We start from the raw sequence: 21,780 nt of genomic DNA on the forward strand, positions 1-21,780 counted from the left end.
CACAAATTTAAGATGAAAGCTTAATAGTGGTCATCTCTAAGTGGTCATACTGAAAAAAAAAAATGTTTTTTTTTTTTTAAATTCTTCACTATTCAAATTTCTACAACAAACACAAACTACTTTTATAAAAGGCAAAAAAAAAAAAAAAAAAAATCAACCAGGCTTAAAAGGTAGAAACAACCAAAATGTCCATCGATGGTTAAAGGGATAAACAAAATGTGGCGGGTATGTACAAGGGAATACTATTAAGCCTTAAAAAGGAATGACATTCTGACACAACTTATAATATGGACGAACCTTAAAGATATTATGCTAAGTGAAATAAGCCAGGTACAGAAGGACAAAAATCGTATGATTCCACTTAAATGAGGTACCTAGGGTAGGAAAAATTCATAGAGAAAAAGTATAACAGTGGTTACCAGCGTGGAATACCAGGGAGTTATTGTTTAGTAGGGAAGATGAAAATGTTCTGGAAATGGATGGTGGTGATACATGCAAAACAATGTGAATGTGCTTAGTGCCACTAGACTGCACACTTAAAAATGGTTAAAATAGTAAATTTTATGTTATGTATACTTTACCACAATTTAAAAACATCAACCAGGCTTATCAGAAAATAGATACACATAAACAACAGAATAACAGGCACCTCAAACTGGTAGGTGACTCAACTTCACCCTGGAACTTCCACTGCTGCGTACTGCTGCGTCTATTCTTAAATGGGGGACAACCAGTAGGCTGAATGAATGAATTCTGGAACATTTTCTGAGTGACTACTATCATACGCTCAAGGGACGCTATACTTTCAGGAGCCATAGAAAATACAAAGATGTATTAAGCCATGGTCTTTGACCTCAGGAGCACAAAAGCTAGTGAAAGATACATATCCCCAAATAATACAATACATTAATTGGTACTGTAACTGTGGTGGTACTATATAAATTATATAAAATGCTATTGGGAGTAGAGGGAGAAACATTTTGACAGGCACAGCGTAATGGAGAAAGTGATACTTTACCTAGACCTCAAAAGAAAAGTAGAATTTTAAATGATAGGGACAATGGTTCAAGTGAAAATGACAGGAAAGTGTGAAAGAATAAGCATTAACCTACAAACAGCAAATAATCCAGGCTGGAAAAAGAGACCCATATTGTGGGTGAGGGCAGCATAAGATTAGGATGGAAAAGAAGACTAAGGTCAGGTTACAGGAGCTTTTAAATGCCCAGCTAAGGAGTTCAGACTATTAACAAGGAAAGAAAAGAAACATGATCAAAACTGCACTTCAGGAAGATTTATAGAACAGCAGTGCAAAGAATGAATAGTATGGCAAAGATGAAAGGGTGATTAAATAATAGGCAAAACAGGCGAAGTAATAAAGCTGAATGCCTAAACTAAAATGGTGATGATAGCAAAAGTAAAGACATAAAGGAAGCAATTCAGTCAAAAAATAAGTTTAGGTTAGTTCCCCTTGTTATACACAATCCTAGATTATTCTGTTTCCTCTTTTAACATTCATCACAGTTGCAATGATTTGTTCATTTTTTTCCCCCTACTAGAGCATGAGCTCCATGAAAGCAAGGACAGCAGTGTAAGTCTTACTTATTGCTATATTGGCACACAAAGTACTCAAATAATTGTTGAATAAATTCAGAGTACTCTCTTCCCTAAAAAATATACTTCTCTGAGGCAAATAAGAACTTGTATAAGGATTCTCTAAATTTGGGAACACTACAAGTTTTTCCAGACCTAGAATTTAAGCGATTGTCAGATACACATCCTATTCCTGTCTAAAGCTATTACTAGCTGCCTCTGAGTAAGCTTACTTTTCATTCTAATTCCAGAAGCAAACCATCTGTCATTACCTGACATCTTGTCCATGCTAAATTTACACAGTAAAGAACTAAAAAATTTGTAATTTTAATAAACACTAAGTACATATTAACTAAACAAGCCATGAAATATAGTTCATGCACAAAAACAGGCTTACAATACCTTAGGGGGATTAAATGGATATGTTTCTGGTATTTTAATCTCTAGTTGATATCTTCCTCCTAAAGAATGGGGAAAACAGAAAGTTAACAATGCTGCTCACCTCAAATATGTAAAGCCAAATATAGTGACAGAACTTTCCAAAACATATACTATTTTATAGTCAATTACAACAGATTCATTTTAAAGCTAAAACCCAAAAAGGAAATAAACAAAAGCACTAGTTTTTAATTTAAAGGTTATTTAAAGCATACAGAATACCCATTTTAAACAACTGATATTAGTTTATCAGTGAATAACTGGAGAGATGGATGAATACATTAAATCCACAGACGATCCAATGCCAAAGACTTCACTGGAACAATTACGTAGCACAGGTTCCATCTCCTTTTGTTTCCTTTAGTCCACACTGATAAGAGTTGCTAAATAACAGGAAAAAATGGAAAGAAAAAAGGAAAAGAAGAAAAAAAGAAAGAAGGTAGGGAAGTATAAAGGCATAAATGGTACAGAGAAAAAGGATACACAGATTACGCCAAAAACTGAAAAATCTACTTCTAGCTGGTTCTCTCAAATGCAAAAATGTCCCAAAGTTTTAATCTGGGACATTAAATTAAATGACAACACTTCTTGTTAAAATTTAAAAAACAAAATTCAACAGTAAGACAAGAGGCAGGAATAAAGACAAAAACCTAGTCTCTTCCTGTAAATGGGTATACAAAGAGACTGTTCTAACCAGTAACATAAAAACAGTAGGCAACATTCCATTTTGGTCTGAAGTTATCTTGAGCAACTAGCAGCTAAATAAGTATTTTTTTCTCAAGTTTATCTAGCTTCCCATAACTAGGATATTAAAGGGGGAGGATAACTGCCTCTCAGGAAACTCTGAAGGGGGAATCTTGCACTGGATGGCAGACTGGATTTGAATCCTAACTCTACGGAACCTTCCAATTCTAAGATTTTATGATCCATTACCAAAGAATATTTATCATTCCAAAATACAGCAAATAAAACTGTGTTAGTGAAATATTTATATATGAAACTATGCCTGGGATTTGCTTCAAAATAATCAAGGGATGAATTACATCAAAGACTGGCCATGAAGTGATAGTTATTAAAGCTGGCTGATTGAGTGCCTGGAGGTTTTTGCCTTCTGTATATATCGGAAATTTTCCATAATAAAAAGTAATAAAACAAAAACAGTAATTGTGCACTAGGAACACTACTGACTTCAAAATTCCATACACTCAATTCTCAGTATATCCTGCCACTTCCTCCATTGTTAGGAACAGATGAATGTGGATCTAAGAAAAAAACAAAAGAGCAATTCACTTGGTACCACTTTCTTCAAGCCCTTTTGGTGCCAATTCTTCTTTTCTTCCTTATTCTTTTTAAAAGAATCCCATACTGACTGATGCACAAGTTGAACTAGATGCCTGAAGCACACAGAATACAGCAGCAGTGAAATATAAAGGAAAGAAGTCAAAAAAAAAAGAAACAAAAAAAGACAGGTAAGAGAAGAGTACCTCAAGAAATTTTTGTGTATACAGAGATAACTGTTTATATTGTTATAAATGCTAGCTTCAAATATAGGTATAACAAATTTAGCCTGAGTAATGTGTACATTCTTCTTTTTCCTTCCTATGAATCTTACTTTTTTCATTAAATTCCAAATTACTGTCTCTATAACCTTTCATATAAAGTTTTTCCTTCTTGAGTGTCCAAAACAATCTCTTAGGAGCAGTGTGAGAGCCCTGAAATACTATATAAATAATGCTGGACCCTAGAGTCCAGCAAATCCTATTTCTACTCCATATGCTATTAGTATGCTCTGTCTTGCACTATTTGACAACTTCAATATATAATCAATACAGCATTAACCACAGCATTATTTGATATATATAAGAGTAACACAACTAAGGGAGCTTTATGATAACTACATTATTATTATCATAACAGCTTTCACTATAAAACATTTACTTCTTGAAGAACAGCTTTTACTACTAAACATTTATAATCTTTAAATGGGGAAGGGATGAGATTTTTCAAAAAATACCAAGAATGATTCCATAAATTTAAAACAACTCTTAGGTACAAAGCCTCAAGAACTAAATTGTTCCTTTGCCACTGAGCCATTAAGGCAAAAGAAGAAAACAAGTACAATATGGTCATTTTAACTCAATCTGATTATTTTTAACACTACATAAAATAGCTACCTGATTTCTTAATGCTGGTTATTAACAATTTAACATTCCACACGTAAACTTTTGCCCTGGCTATTGAGATAAAACAACAGCAACCAAAAAAATCCTCAAAAAAAATCCCTCAAAATTTAGCAAGAGTCCTGAGATAAATATTAGCAAAATATTTTATCCGTTTGTATTTCAAAAAAAAGTACCTAAGTTTATGCCCTCGAATATGCTTTTCTTAAACAAAATGAACAACTTCAATAGTTTTATGATAAAAAGAATACAATTTAATCTGCTTCAAATATATACCCAAGAAGCATATTAAAACTAATCTTATCAAACATTAATGTCTCATTTAGTGGCAGCAGCAGACATAAGCACTTTAAAATGACCAAACTTGTTTCTAACTAATGAATGTGGTGTAGTTATAATTTAATCATCCTACAAATAAGTGTGTATTGTCCAATTTTTTAAAAATTCATGTACCTTTATTAAGGGTTGCTAAGAAGGTAATAAACATTCTGCCTAGTTCAGGAGATCTCTTATTTATAAATATCAATTTATTGGAAGAGCTCCATGGTGATAATGCTACTGCCCTACTATCTTTCAAAAATACATCTAAACAACCTAAAAAGTAATTCAAGAATATTTATAATATATGCCTTCAAGAAGAAGCTTGTATATCATTACAAACAATATCTGTTGTTAAGGACGAACTTGATTTTTATATGATAACTAAAGATCTCTTCTCCATCTAACAACTGTCAAAAGGACTAAATGAATAGCATCCATGAAAGCATCCAGATGAGACCTGGCATACAGGAGGCACTCACAAAACAATATACAAAATTAAATAAGTCTAGAAATGGCTCATATGAACTATAAAACAGAAAATAAAATTTTGTCATTTTTTTTTTTAAACTGCAGCTTTTTTTTTTTTAATGATATTCTTGTCTGCTTACATTCTTTTTATGTATGTATGTATGTATGGCTGTGTTGGGTCTTCGTTTCTGTGCGAGGGCTTTCTCTAGTTGTGGCAAGCGGGGGCCACTCTTCATCGCGGTGCGTGGGCCTCTCACTATCGCGGCCTCTCGTTGCCGCGCACAGGCTCCAGACGCGCAGGCTCAGTAATTGTGGCTCACGGGCCGAGTTGCTCCGCGGCATGTGGGATCTTCCCAGACCAGGGCTCGAACCCGCGTTCTCTGCATTGGCAGGCAGATTCTCAACCACTGCGCCACCAGGGAAGCCCTAAAATTTTGTCATTTAAGATTTGGTAGAATGTGCTAAAGACATTCTAGGGTGTTTAAAACTTTGAACGAAAAGAGAAAGTCTAGAACGTTGAATTTTTCTGAAAAATTTTGGGTAACTGTTCATTACAGAACTGTAGAACCACTACATTCAAAGGAGATATAACCACCACTTCCAATATTCAATCAATCCTGATTTATTCAAGAGCAGAAAGTGATTAGAAACACAGGCTTTGGAGTCAAAGGCTATTAGGACTCAAATCCCAGCTGTGCCGCTTAGATGTCTTAGCCAAGTTACTTAACTTTCCTGAGCTTAAGTTTCTTCATCTATGAAACAGTGATAACCGTACTTACCTCATAAGATTTGTTATAAGGATTGAATGAGAAAATACACGTAAACCTCTAACAAGTAAGAACTCAATAAGTGCTACTACTACAAATTCCGTGACATGATTTCCATTAAACAAATATTTGAATGCTTATTATATGCAAGAATCTTGGTTATGCTATATAATCCAAATTTACAGTAACACTCACTACTGAAGATCTGCCTAATGAGGGAATAAAAAGCTATAAAGCTTCTTTCTGTATCTTACCACCCAATTCCATGGTCTAAAGTAGCTATAGACTTAGTTTGTAAACACAGAGTTCAGCAAAACTGCCTCCTTTCTATATGTCTTGAAACAATCACTCAAAGCTTTCCTGAATAAAGAAAATTAAATATTTCGAATACAGCCTGTATGAAGACATATGAGTAACTTACATGCTAAATGACAAACAGAGGAGAGAAGCTTCTCTTTAAAAATTAACACAAGTCAGAAATTTAAGGCAAGGTTTGTTTACAGATACCATATGAAGGGTAACTGAGAGTACATATAAGTTAAAGGCTTAACATACTAGATGTTTTATACTGTTAGATTCTAACATAATATAACCTGTAACTTGGCTCTTTGGGAAAAGAAAAAAATCAGCTAAAATTCAGTAAGAAAAATCAGTCTAGATAAGTATCTAAATTTATTATTTAAAAACTGCTGTATATATCCTTAAGCCAAATGAAGTTACCTTTCACGTAGTTTATAAATGCTTGAGATTATTCTGATTTAATGTTTCGGACAAGTTCTAATACGCACAATATTTTGATACAGAAAAAAGTACTTGCCTTCATATGGTGTGTCTGGAGGTCCTGCTATTTCTCCTCTTAATTCTGTAAAATTCTCATCTACAAGATCTACTTTAATTTGATTTTTGCTCGTCTTAAAAATAAACAGAAAATAAATGTTAGTTATATCAGCAAGAAAAAAGCCTATTTTTATTAAAGTATTACCTACAAAAATTTTTGAAACACGCTCTTTCATAAGCTTATCTGCTCTAGTAAAAATAATAGTCTGCTTTTCTAGAACGTATTAGCCAATTTGAATATTTAAAACAAAAATACTAACAAACTTTAACTGCAATGTTTTTAATGACATAACACCACTTTGAACAACAGTACAATGTCTTGTTAACTTTACAGAATGTTTAGAGAAAACCAGCAGACACCTTTATTTTATATTTGCTGAGTTCATGTGTGTTAGGTCCAAAGTGATAATTCTATTCATCTGTAGATGAACTCTGCAATTCGATACCCCCGGGCTACATGGGTTCTAGCCCAAACAGAAAATTCAAGATCATTAAAAACTATTTAGACTATAAGCTCTCACTTAAATTTCTGCATGTTTAGGTTAACTGAAATACTACACCATCAGCCAGGATGATGAAAGCTCTAAGTGTCTAATTAATATCGCTTTCCACAATAATTCCTAAAGCCTAAATGCCTCAACAGAATCTTCTAATGCCTTCCTCAAACTGTTTTTCTGCTTAGTTTACTTCAATGGCAATTACTTACTTCTCAAAACAGATTTTTATATTTATCTACATCTACTTATTTTGTACTTTACACTTCTCAAAGTACTGTCATATCAATATTATCACTTCAATCTCTCAATAATCTTTAACAAGCCATTCTCATAGTAAACAGTGATCATGATTCAGGAAACCCTCCAGTGGGATTCACTTTAACGCTCACAGGTACCTGCCTGCAAATGGGCTCTCCGCTTATATTATGTAACCTACCCCAGTATCTTACTGGTCTATTCACCTAACACAATGATCCTCCCCTTTTCTCAATTTTTTCAAAACATAAATCCTTAATATACAAAGCTTTCCTTTCATTTTTTGGTTAGCATTTTTATATTTATCTACATCTACTTATTTTGTACTTTACACTTCATACCTAAGTGACACATGTACTCTTATGAAAGAAAGCCCCACAAGATTTCAAAAGTAAATTTTTGCTTGAACCCACCTTCTTAAACTTGCTTACTGGATGGAACAGTGTAAGAATTATTGTTTTAAGGTCCTTGACTTCCTCCCCTCACTCCCAGGAGAAGATACCATCATTTTCACTTTTCTCTGTACTAAATAGTTTAGTACCGAATGTTAAGTACAGGAAAAATACATAATTTAAAACCCAAATTTTAAAGATTTCATGACTCTTAATTTATCTTATCTTTTAATAAGAACATAAGATTAAAAAACTTACTTTATGCATTTTAACTAGTACTGGTTTATTTCATAACCTTTTACTACATTTGGGATTAAAGTATTTCATATTTTTCTGAAGATAATTTTATCCCCAAATTAAATTTAATTATAAATATGCATAATGGGGAACTTCTTCCTGTGCCCTAAAAAAATCATTATCATCCTTGGTATTTGCAGAAGAGGATGAAATGTACAATTTTAGTAATGGTAAAATACTTTTCCCAGTAAGCACAGGAATGAATAACGTTAAAATGAAAATCACAGGCACCAGACGTTCGTTCACTGACCAATTTAAGAAGCCAAAAGTGTAACTTACAGACATCTATTTTTCTCCCCTACGATTTCTAAGGGAAACAAGAGTAACCGAATCTTGCAAATCGTGAATGCTTTCAAAGTTCTCTATAAGGTTCCCACAATATCCCCTTCCCCAAAAGAAGTAAATAACCCTAAAATGACAGGATACTAAAGGACACTTACTACACTGAAGTTTGGGGAAGGGTAGAAAGAAGTAACAAATTAGAAAAGCTGCCTTCTAGATTGCCCCCAACTGTTTGATTAGTAAAATGTTAAGTAAAGAAATATTAATAAACAAATATTACCTCTGTCCTCATTCCCCCAAAATTGTAATTCAGAGAAAAGTGAGTCTTTTTTTCACTCTAGGGAAAGAACACTATTCGTGTATGAAAAATTTACTAAAAAACTCAAGAAAATACAATCACCATGATGAATTCCATTATAAAGAAGTATTCTATGTTCAAGAGTAGGGTTTTTATCCACAGATAACCAAAGATAAAAAGAAAATGGAAAGTTAAAGACAGATTTTTCACAGCTTAATTTTTCCATCACGCAACAATTATCATTTATTACATCCATACTTTAATTCAAACATCCAGTATTTCCACAATCCAAAACTCCAACCCCACTGCCCACACAAAATAACTTAAAATCCCACTTTAAGACTCAAGAACCGTAAGGGGAAAAAATGGAAAACAGCAAAATGACAGACAGTATTTTAAAAAATCATGGCCTTGGGAGTCAGACAGATGTGAGGTGATTCCCAGTTCTGCCACTTATTTGTGATGCTAATTCAGGTAAGTCACCATCTAACTCTCAATTTTATTATTGTAAAATGAGAATACACCTCAGAATTAAATGAAAATTTCCTGGATAGAAGTAGCATAGTTACCATTCTCCTAACAATATTAATTGCAAAAACCTTTGATTTCAAAGCCCTATTTTATAAAATTTATTTCACAGGTCTGTTTCCAAACTAAGAATGGAACTTGTAATTTCTAAAAATAAATAAAATAATGTCTTTTCGATTTTAATGACTGCAACAACCAGGGAGGCTGAGGCTTTTGGATGAAACCTTGAATTGTTTTATCACTATACTATTCTTTCTGAGGACAGTTGGAAAGTTGCTTTACTATACTTTCTTCTCCCAACTTATCTAAACACACAGTGGGACTTCTGGTAGTCTTGATTTTTTCTTACGTTTCCTTGTGGCTCCAATGCATTTCCAACACATAAAAGGAAAAGAGATGAACAAAAGCTACAGCTCCTAGTAAACAATTTTTCATTAAATATTTTATTAAGATATAACATGCATAAAGTATGCCAAACAGTACATAACGCTGAAGTTAATTCTGAAGTGGTAAATAAACGAACATTACTGCTAATAAGCAACAGTGCAAAATTTAAAGCAATTCTAGTAGATTCTCAAGGCCAAGTCTCTTGATGAAATGACATCATCATCATCACAAAATTCTTTCAAATAATTCCTGGGATCTACTACATGCCAGAAAGCAATCTCAACTGTCAGTGGAACAACTTAAGTGACAAAACTACGTCCCTGCCCACTTGGAGCTTACATTCTCCTGGGAAAAACTAAAAATTGATAGATTTTATTGAGAAAGCACTAAGTATAAGCTACTGTTGTTTAACCTGTTTAAAACGTACTACCTATGTGACCTTGAGCAAGTTAACTAACCACTCCATACCTCAGTTTCATCCTCAGTCAACTGGGAATTATAATAGTACCTACCACATACAGTTCATGGGGGAATTTATTGAATACAGTATTAATGCCTACCAAATAGTAAATGCTGAATGTATAGTAGCCATTTTAACACTTCAATATGTTGACTTTTGATAATGATGTTGGAGCAGAAAACTTCTACATAAAGCAAATATTATACTTTAAAGGAATAATTTATCACTTTAGCCTCTCTTCTATTTATTCTGGAAAAAGTTTTCTAAAATATAATTTAAATCCAAATTTCAGATAAGCAAATATAATTCTAAATGACCCCTAAAGTTATAGATAATTCTCATATGCTATTAAAAAAACTATTAATTTGTTTCCTAGTCAAATCACTGCTACCAAAATTCAGGAACATTGCTCATTATTATCATGTAAATAAATGTGAAATTCAATTCTTCCTCATTTGTTGGAAATGAGGTTTGTTTAACACTTGCCATTACTTTCTCATAATTCAACATAAATGACTTATGTTTCCCCTACTATTCTAGGGCTCAAGAAAAAACATTTCCACCTCCTAAGCAGTTAAAAACCTGAAACTTGGGACATTCACATTTCCAAAGCAGGGCTGACATGGAAACTAAGAGACTAGAAGAAAAATGGGAAACTGAGGCCATGGGGACACATTTGTGGTCCTTACTAAAAAACAAATTCTAGACCAGTGCTATCCAATAGAAATATAACATAAGCCACAAATGTACTTTATTTTTTTCCAGTTATTCATAAGTGATTGTATTTTTTTAATTGAAATATAGTTGATTTACAATGTTGTGTTAGCTTCTGGTATACAGCAAAATGATTCAGTTATACATATATATGCTTTTTTTAAAAAATATTTATTTAGTTATTTGGCTGCATCGGGTCTTAGTTGCAGCACTCCGGATCTTTAGTTCAGCATGTGTGATCTAGCTCCCTGACCAGGGATCAAACCCAGGGCCCCTGCATTGGGAGTGCAGAGTCTTAGCCACTGGACCACCACAGAAGCCCCCATATATATTCTTTTTCATATTCTGTTCCACTATGGTTTATTACAGGATATTTAATATAGTTCCCTGTGCTAAACAGTAGGACCTTGTTATCTATTTTACATATAGCAGTTTGTATCTGCTAATCCCAAACTCCCAATTTATCCCTTCCACACCCCTTTCCCCTTTTGTAACCATAAGTTTGTTTTCTATGTAAGTCTGTTTCTATTTTGTAAGTAAGTTCATTTGCATCTTTTTTTTGGGAGGGGGCATGCAACTTGCGGGGTCTTAGTTCCCCAACCAGGGCTTGAATCCGGGCCACCTCAGTGAAGGCACTGAGTCCTAACCACTGGACCTCCAGGAAATTCCCCATTTGTATCATTTCTTTAGGTTCCACATATAAGTGATATGATATTTGTCTTTCTCTGACTTACTTCATTTAGTATAATCTCTAGGTCCATCCATGTTGCTGCAAATGGAATTATTTCATTCTTTATATGGCGGACTAGTATTCCATCGTGTGTATATGTATATACACCACATCTTTTTTATCCATTCAACTGTTACTGAACATTAAGGTTGCTCCCATGTATTGGCTATTGTAAATAGTGCTGCTATGAACACTGGGGTGCATGTATCTTTCTGTATTATAGTTTTATCTGGATATATGCCCAGAAGTGGGATTGCTGGATCATATGGCAGCTCTAGTTTTTTAAGGAACCTCCATACTGTCTTCCATAGTAGCTGCACCAATTTACAGTCCCACCAATAACATGGGAGGGTTCCCTTTTCTCCACACCCTCTCCAGCATTTAAAATTTGTAGATTTTTAAATGATGGTCATTCTGACTGGTGTGAGGTGATACTTCATTGTAGTTTTGATTTGCACTTCTCTAATAATTAATGACGTTGAGCATTGTTTCACGTGCCCACTGGTCATCTGTATGTTTTCTTTAGAGAAATGTCTATTTAGGTTTTCTGTCCATTTTTTGATTGGGTTGTTTGGTTTTTTTGTTATTGAGCTGTATGAGCCGTTTGTGTATTTTGGAAATTAAGCCCTTGTTGGTCACAACATTTGCAAATATCTTCTCCCAGTCCATAGGTTGTCTTTTCATTTTGTTCATGGTTTCCTTTGCTATGCAAAAGCTTTTAAGTTTGGTTAGGTCCCATTTGTTTATTTTTGCTTTTAATTCTATTGCCTTGGGAGACTGACCTAGGAAAACACTGGTACAATTTATGCCAGAGAACGTTTTGCGTATGTTTTCTTCTAGGAGTTTTATGGTGTCATGTCTTATATTTTAAGTCTTTAAGCCATTTTGAGTTCACTTTTGTGTATGGTGTGAGGGAGTGTTCTACAAATGTATTTTTAAATTTTTCTAGCATTCACATTAAAAAGAGTAAAAGGAAACAATAAATTTTAATATTTATCTCCAATATATTAAAAATTATCATTTTAACATGTAATCAAAATTAAAATTTCTGAGATACTTCACATCTTATAATACTAAGTCTTCAAGATCCAGTGTCTAACTTACAATTACAGCACCTTTCAATTTGGAATGGCCACACTTCAAGTGTTCTAAAGCCACATGTGATAGGCAGATCCACAGAAACAGAAAGTAAAATATCGGTTTCTCAGGGAGGAGGGGAAAATAGGAAGGATCTGTTAATAGGTACAGGGATTCTTTGGGGGGGTGACGAGAATGTCTGGAATTAGATACTTGTAATAACTGCACAACCTTGTGAATATACTAATAACCACTGACTTATACACCTTTAAAAAGAGTAATTTTTTTAAAACTTGAAGGAAAAAAAAAAACATCACACATAGCTAGTGGGTACAGTACTGGACAGTGTAGCTCCAAAGAACCAGGAAATAATAGCCTCTCCAATTACATCAACAGTGTGCCATTAAAATTTTACTTTCTGGACTTTTGTCATCACGCTTCTCACAATCTAGAGTACAGAATAATTACTGTTCTGAACCTACTAATTCCATGAATATTTATTAAGTACCCACCATTTGCAAGGCAAATAGGTACTGGTGGTAAAATCATCAACCAGAAATGTTCTCTAACCTACCTTATCCCCATAAATAGAATTTTCATTCTAAGGTATTAAACAACAAATTATATAATTTTAAAATGAAGGATAGGATACCATGAGTCATGATAAGAAGAGGATTCCCTCAGGAAATCACCTTTAAAAGATTTAACTTAGGCAATGACAGCATTTCAGGCAGAAAGTTCATCCTGTGCAAAGTAGAGGCAAGGAAGGACTTGGCATGTTTAGAAATTGAAAAGCCACCAATGTGACTAGAATACACAGAATAAAAGAGCAGAAATGAGGGAGGGAAAGTAGGCAGGAGCCAGATTATGCAGGGTCATGAAGAACAATAAGAAAAAAAGTTGTGACAAGACAAACAGATTTGGGTCTTTTAAAACATCCTGGCTGCAGTGGGAGGGAAATGCCTGGAGGGAGATTAAAGCAGATACAGAGAAGAAGGTTAGGAATCCAGTGCAAGTGATTAGAAAGTACAATGAGATGAAGAGAAGCAGATGAATTAAGACAAGTAGGAGATAAACTTTATAGGACTTAGTTATTACATACTAAAACTGTATGATCTTAAGGAGGGAACAAGGATCACTCTTATGGTTTTGATTTTCCACTGGGTCGATGGTAAAACAATAACTAAGATAAGGAAACGGGAAATTGAGGGGTCAGAGTTTGGGGAAGAGGGAAAATCAAAAATTCAGCTTTGGACATGTTGAAAAAAGATATTTATGAAACTCCAAAAGGCCAAGTAGACAGTTGAAAACTCAGGTCTAGAGTTCAGGAGTGAGATGGGCTGAAGATATGGTGAGCAAGAGGAAAATCCAGGATAGTCTGTTATCACTGGCACCAAAGAAAGAAAAATGTTTCAAAAAGAAGAGTAGTTAGGGTTTCCCTGATGGTGCAGTGGTTAAGAATCCGCCTGCCAGTGCAGGGGACACGGGTTCGAGCCCTGATCCGGGAAGATCCCACATGCCACAGAGCAACTAAGCCCGCACGCCTAGAGCCCATGCTCCGCAACAAGAAAAGCCACCGCCAATGAGAAGCCCACGCATCGCAACGAAGAGCAGCCCCTGCTCGCCACAACTTGAGAAACCCCGCACGCAGCAACGAAGACCCAACGCAGCCAAAAGTAAATAAATTCATAAAAGAAAAAGAAGAGTAGTTAATGTTGCTGAGAGATTAATTAATAATAATAACTAATACACCATATAAGCTGTATCCTAACTGACTTACATGTAATAATTCACTTAACACTCACAACAATTTTATGTGTTTACCGATAAGGAAACTAAGACAAAAAGAGATCACACACAGCTAATAATCAGCAAAGCCTGGTTCCAAAGATGATGCAGGAGCCAAGGCATATACATTCTATTTCACCGACTCTTAAGATACCATCAATTATAGGATGCCCCAGTGTCTGCCCAGTAAGAAATACACACCACCATTTACACTATGACACAATATTTACCATTTAGAATTTTTATTTTACACTTAACTCAAAGAGACTTTAGACTTTACATATATTACTATTAAGACTGTACAAAGAAAAAATAAGCAAAAATTATCTTCTTCACAGTGAAAGCCCTGAATGTGCACATACACAAACTTCCGAAAACACACACAAGAAACTGGCAATGGTGGATCCATGAAAGTAGGAAAACGAAAAACTACGGATCTGAGGTAAATGGGACACCATGGTGCTATTTGAAAATTATTTTAAACACATACACATATAACTTTTGTTCTGAAACACTTTAAAAAGGCTGAGCAGCAGGGAGGTCTTTGCAAAGTGAAAAGATAAAAGGACCCACTATTAACTGGATAGTCATGAAAGGTGAGGAAATGGAGAGCATGATTAGAGAGACCTCCTCCAAATGTTGGCTATAAAGGGGGAAGTGAGAAACAAAGCAGTAGTTTGGATGAAGAAAGAGGGCAGAAGGTGGGTTTTCTTTATAACATAGCCATTAAAAAGTATGTTTAAATGCTCATGACACAGCTATGGTAGAGTTAGACGTTAAAAATAAGGATAGCAGGGCTTCCCTGGTGGCGCAGTGGTTGAGAATCTGCCTGCCGCTGCAGGGCACACGGGTTCGAGCCCTGGTCTGGGGAGATCCCACATGCCGCGGAGCATGTGGCCCGTGAGCCACAATTGCTGAGCCTGCGCGTCTGGAGCCTGTGCTCCGCAACAAGAGAGGCCGCGACACTGAGAGGCCCGCGCACCTCGATGAAGAGTGGCCCCCGCACGCCGCAAGTCGAAAGGGCCCTCGCGCAGAAACGAAGACCCAATGCAGCCAAAAATAAAATAATTAATTAATTAATTAATTAAAAGGAAAAAAAAAAAATAAGGATAGCAGATAATGTAATGAAGAAGATGGAATGTGGCAGAATGGGTGAAATCCAAAATGAGAAGAATAAATGACTGCCCAAACTGATAATCAACTATTCTTCTTAGATCCATCAGACTTGAAGTCACAGGGTCAACCACAGCCCCCAAAACTGGAGAGACAAACGGGCAGAAAAAGAGAATCAAACCAGAACAAAAGCTCACAAGCTTCTCTGCTTGAACCACTACCAGAGTATGAAAACCTAAATTGTAATTGACATTGCTGGAGGCACAGTTGGGATAAATTTGAGAGTGAAAAACTCCCAGGGGGCCCTACTGCTTTTGTGAATTTTTACCTCCAGGATTCCTACAAGGTTTTCACAGTGAAGATCAGAGAAAAATCCCCTCATGCTTCTGGCAAGGGAAGGGAGAAAGCAGCCATTTCTCTTATTTAGAAATAAGCCCAGAGTATTTGATTCTTCTTAACAAGGCCTGCCCACAAGCGAAACTATTTCACCGGAGCATAACATCAACTGGGGTTTTAACAGATCTAACCAACCTGAGAGAGAGGCAATACCCTCCAGCCCCCTCTAGCCTGACACCTATAGCTATTGCAAATAGTAAACACAGCCTAAACCCTAGCCAGATAAACATAAAAGCTAACACTAAAGACCTACTTATATAGTTCCTTTTCTAGTACATCATGCCTGGCTTTCAAGAAAAAAATTACAAGGCATACCAAAAGACAAAAAACACAGTTTAAAGAGGCAGTGTAAGCATCAGAACGAGACTCAGATATGGCAGAAATGTTGGAATTAGACTGGAAATTTAAAACTATGACTAATATGCTAAGTGCTATAACAGAAAGCATTGACAACATCCAAAACACATGGGTAATGTAAGCAGAGAGATGGAATCTCTAAGAAAGAATCAGAAGGAAATGCTAGAAATCAAAAAGATTGTAACAGAAAAAAAAATGCTTTTGATGGACTCATTAGTATATAAATGTGGAGAAAGAATCAGTGAGCTAGAAGAAATGTCAACAGAAACTTCCAAAACTGAAATGCAAAGGAAAAACACATGAAAAAGACAACAGAATATCCAAAAGGTGTAACATATGAGTAATGGGAATACCAGAAGGAGAAGAAAACAAGAAATATTTGAAGCAATAAATAAGAATTTCCCTAAATTAATGATAGATACCAAATCACAGATCCAGGAAGCTCAGAGTTCAAACCAAAATCTATACCTAAGTATACCATATTCAAACTGAAGAAAATCAGAACAAAGAAAACATCTTGAAAGAAGCCAGAGGAAAAAAAACACCTTGCCTATACAGGAGCAATGATAAGAGTTACATTAGACTTCTCTACGGATTCATGGAAGCTAGAAGAGAATAGAGTGATACATTTAAAATGTTAAAAGAAAAAGCCCCACCAACCTAGATTTCTATATCCAATGGAATTATCCCTCAGAAATCAACAATAAAGACTTTTCAGGTAAACAAAAATTAAGGGACTCTGTTGCCAGCAGACCTGCCTTGCAAGAAATGTTAAAAGAAATTCTTTAGAAAGAAGGATAATGATATTGATCAGATACTTTGAATGTATTTAAAGAAAGGAACAGCATTAGGGAAGGAATAAATGAAGATGAAATAAAATATGCACTACCCATGAAGTAATGTAGTGTTATCTAGAAGAGCATTTTTTTTTTTTTTTGGCTGGGCTACACAGCTTGCAAGATCTTAGTTCCCTAACCAGGGATCAAACCCAGGCCCCCCGTCAGTGGAAGTGCAGAGTCCTAACCACTGGACCACCAGGGAATTCCTGGAAGAGCACTTTTAAGTAAGTGTGTATGGCAATTCAAGGGTAAAGTTGTTTTTTTTTTTTAAAAGCACAACTGCTACGCTAAAAGAAGAAAAAACTAGAATCATATAAAATGATCAATTAAAAACAAGATAAGGCAGAAAAGAGTGTTAGACAAAAGAAAGAACAAGGGCAGTAAATAGAAAACCATTTTAAAAATATGGTAGGCATTAATCCAACTATCAATTATGATCTTACATGTCAATGGTCTAAATAATTAAAATATACTGCTGAAGTAGATAAAAAAAAGATTCAACTTTATGTTGTCTATAAAAATCCCACTTTAAATACAACACCAAAAACACAGGCAGCAAAAGTAAAAATAAAACGGACTACATCAAAATGAAAAACTTCTGTGTATCAAAGCATACAATCAACAGAGTGAAAAGGCAACCTATGGAATAAGAGAAAATATCTGCAAATCATATAAATGACAAGTGGTTAATATCCAAAATATATAGAGCTCTTAAACTCAACAACAAAAAGCAAACAACCTAATTTAAAAATGGCAAAGTGGGACGTCCCTGGTGGTCCACTGGTTAAGAATCTGTCTTGCAATTCAGGGGACACCAGTTCGATCCCTGGTCAAGGAACTAAGATCCCACATGCTGCAGGGCAATTAAGGCTGCATGCCACAACTAGACAGCCTGCCTGTCGCAACTACAGAGCCTATGCGCACTGGAGCCCACGTGCCACAACTAGAGAAAAGCTGCAACTAAGACCGCAACGAAGAGCCTGTGCACCTGAACTAAGACCCGATGCAGCCAATAAATAAATAAATAATGAATGAATGAATGAATGAATATTTTAAAAAATAAATAATAGGGAAACCATTAAAAAAATTTTTAATGGCAAAGTACTTGAATAGACATTTCTCTACAAGATATACAAATGGCCATCAAGTGCATAAAAAGATGCTCAATATCACTATGTAACTATCATTAGGAAAATGCAAATCAAAACCACAATGAGATACCACCTCACATCCACTGAGATGGCCACTATCAAAATACTGGAAATAACAAGTGTTGGCAAGGATGTGAAGAAACTGGAACTCTGTGCACTATTGGTGGGAATATAAAATGGTGTGGCCACAATGGAAAACAGTATGGTTCATCAAAAAATTGAAAATAGAATAACCATGTGATCCAGCAATTCCACTTCTGGGTACATACTCAAAAGAACTGCAGCACCATGTGATCCAGCAATTCCACTTCTGGGTACATACTCAAAAGAACTGCAGCAGGGTCTCAAATAAGATAATCTGCACACTCATGTTCATGATGGCATTATTCAAAAAAGCCAAAAGGTGGAAGAACCCAAGTGTCTATTGGCAGATGAATAAATAAACAAAATGTGGTGTATATATACAATGGATTATTCAGCCTTAAAAAGGAAGGAAATCTGACATGTTACAACATGGATGCACCTTGAGGACACTATGCTAAGTGAAATAAGTCAGTCACAAAAAGATACTTTATGATTCTACTTACAGAGTCAGAAAGTAAAACGGTAGTTACCAGGAGGTGGGGGTAGAGGGAAAAGGGAGTTATTGTTCACTGGGTATAGACTTTCAGTTTTGCAAGATGGTGGATTCACGGCAACATGAATGGGTAAGATGGTGACTTTTATGCGTATTTTACAACATCACAATTTTGAAAAAAAAGTAAAGGGATGGAGAAGAATATACTAATCCAAAGAAAGTTGTAGTGGGGATTTCCCTGGTGGTGCAGTGGTTAAGAATCCGCCTGCCAATGCAGGGGACACGGGTTCGAGCCCTGATCCGGGAAGATCCCACATGCCACGGAGCAACTATGCCCGTGTGCCACAACTACTGAGCCTGCGCTCTAGAGCCCTCAAGCCACAACTACTGAAACCCACACACCTAGAGCCCATGCTCCACAACAAGAGAAGCCACCACAATGAGAAGCCCGCATACCTGAACGAAAAGTAGCCCCTGCTCGCAGCAACTAGAGAAAAGCCTGCGCGCAACAACAAAGACCCAACACAGCCAAAATAAAAAAAAAAAAAAAAAAAAAGGCCAAACACCTAAACAGACACCTCACCAAAGTAGACACACAGATGACAAATAAGCATATGAAAAGACACTCCAGTCAAGTCATGGGGAAATGCAAATTAAAGTGAGATACCGCTACACACATATTAGAATGGCACAAATCCAGCACACTGACAAGAGCAAATGCTGACAAGGTTGTGGAGCAACAGGCACTCTCATTCATTACTAGTGGGAATACAAAATTATACAGCCACTGTGGAAGACAGTTTGGCAGTTTCTTAAAAAACTAAACATACTCTTACCATATGATCCAGCAATCACACTCCTTGGTAATTACCAAAGGGATGTGAAAACTTATGTCCCCACAAAAACCTGCACACAGATGTTTATAGCAGCTTTATTCATGATGCCAAAACGTGGAAGCCAACAAGATGTCCTTTAACAGGAGAATGGATAAACAAGCTATTACATCCAATGAAATATTATACAGCAATAAAAATAGTTATCAAGCCATGAAGAGATATGGAGAAAACTTAAATACATATTAAGTGAAACAAGCAAATCTGAAAAGGCTATATATTACACAATCCCAACTCCATAACATTCTGGAAAAGCAAAACTATGGAGACAGTTAAAAAATCAGTGGTTGTCAGTGTTTTGAGAGAGGGAAGGATGAACAGGCAGAGCACAGAGGATTTTTAGGGCAGTGAAAATACTCCGTACAATACTATAATGATAAATACACGTCATTATACATTTGTCCAAACTCACAGAATAAATAACACCAACAGTGAACCCTAAGGTAAACTATGGACTTTGGGTGATTATGAGGTATCAATGTAGATTCAACCACTGTAAAAGATATATACGTTGGTGGGGGATGTTGATAATGGGGGAGGCTATGCATGTGTTGGGGCAGGAGGTATACGGGAAATCTCTATACATTCCTCTCAATTTGGCTGTGAACCTGACAGCTATTTTTTTTTTAAGTCTTCAAGTTAAAAAAATGAGTACTAAACATTCAAAAGTGTTCATGATATGTAAAGAAAAAAATAGAACAGAAAATATTTATTCTACGATTACCAACTATACAAATTTGCAGAATAAAAACTAACAAGATTGTAAAAATGAAAAACAGCCTTTGCATGTTTCTGAGACAACTGGAGAAATCTGAATATGGACTTTATTACATGATATCGAGATGTTTCGGTTAATCTGTTAGATGTAAAAATGGTACTTCTGTGTAAGAAAATATTTTTAAAGATATTAATACACGCTGAGAATATGAAAGACATTTACATGTGAAGCTATAGAGACAAGATAACATAGATATGCTTTAAAATTCCCGAATAAAGAAAAGGCAAGAAGAAAATTATCCTTGGGCCACTGAAGTATTTCCTAGATCTGGAAGATCCAAAATTATCTGTCAATCAATTACCATATCCACAGACACAACAGAAGCTTAAAATAAAAAATTTGAGAGACAAAAATATTAAAATATTAACTGTTAAATAATATTAATATATCTAAATAACTAGAAATTTAATTAGTTCATGGAAATGAAAGGCTTTCTGTTAAAGTTGAAAGTTGTTTGTTAAATAGTTTATGCAAATAAAAATGAAGATAAACATAAAATGGAAGCATAAAGTTACCAATTCCAACAATAAATTTACACGTTGTTGAACTCTTCAAATGTGTCACCATATATATTAAAATCAAAATCCAGTAATCATTCCCTACAAGAAGGAATAAATACTTAAGTCTAAAAGACAAAAATGGACAAAGACTCAACAAGTCTGAGAACAGCAAGAACTGATCTATCTTCTAAAAAGCATTGAGAAACAAAAAGCACATCAAAAATACTATAATGTTTGTTTGACTAACATCAAAAAAACAAGCAGAAATACAAAAAGTAAATAAATATAATTTTAATTATAGACCTCAACATTTCCTTGCAGGTACACTAAGATAATTTTAAAAGTGGGGAAAAAAAAGAAACTTCATCAAATATACACATTTTCACAAAATAACTGAGCATCTCCTAGGGGAACACAAATTGGTAAATAAAACTGGCAATGTATTCAACATGTCCATACCACAGGGTAATTTTTTTTTTTAAAGCTAAGTCAGGACACAGTCATTTAAAAATACTCAAGTAATTTGTTCAGAAATATCATAATAAAACACTACAAAATCAAAAGTAAAAATTTATTTTAAATTTTTATTAATCAGTTAATGGCATTCTCTTGTCAAAATCTAAAGGACTATAAAACTCTCTTACCAACTAATCAGGTGTCAGAAGGCTGTTCTTAGATCTCTTTGTTCAAAAGTCTTGTGATACTGCACAAGCTTTCCTTTACAACATCTATCATCACACAGAGCTAAAATAACTTCTAGTGTGTCTGTACTCTTGTTTGTATTTATGAAAGTTCATAAACTTGCAGACGAAAAATACTGCTTGCAGTATCCGTAAACAAAGGATGTTGCAGCCATCTAGCATTCAGCCA

At 35.1% G+C, this 21,780-nt stretch overlaps 1 protein-coding gene across 2 annotated transcripts in view; it reads right to left on the minus strand.

Annotated features, from left to right (window-relative positions):
- UBE2K (ubiquitin conjugating enzyme E2 K) overlaps positions 1–21,780 on the minus strand; it is a 76,773-nt gene that overhangs the window by 32,835 nt on the left and 22,158 nt on the right. The window contains exons 2-4 of one of the 2 annotated variants that reach the window (XM_007178803.3): positions 8,605–8,661; positions 6,582–6,675; positions 1,993–2,051 (exon numbers count right to left, since the gene is read on the minus strand). In XM_007178803.3, coding sequence (XP_007178865.1) covers positions 1,993–2,051; positions 6,582–6,675; positions 8,605–8,661 — 210 coding nt within the window. The remainder of the gene's footprint in view (positions 1–1,992; positions 2,052–6,581; positions 6,676–8,604; positions 8,662–21,780) is intronic. The other variant, XM_007178804.2, reaches the window with a different exon arrangement.

Source organism: Balaenoptera acutorostrata, chromosome 5, assembly GCF_949987535.1.
Source record: "Balaenoptera acutorostrata chromosome 5, mBalAcu1.1, whole genome shotgun sequence".
NCBI lineage: Eukaryota > Metazoa > Chordata > Mammalia > Artiodactyla > Balaenopteridae > Balaenoptera > Balaenoptera acutorostrata.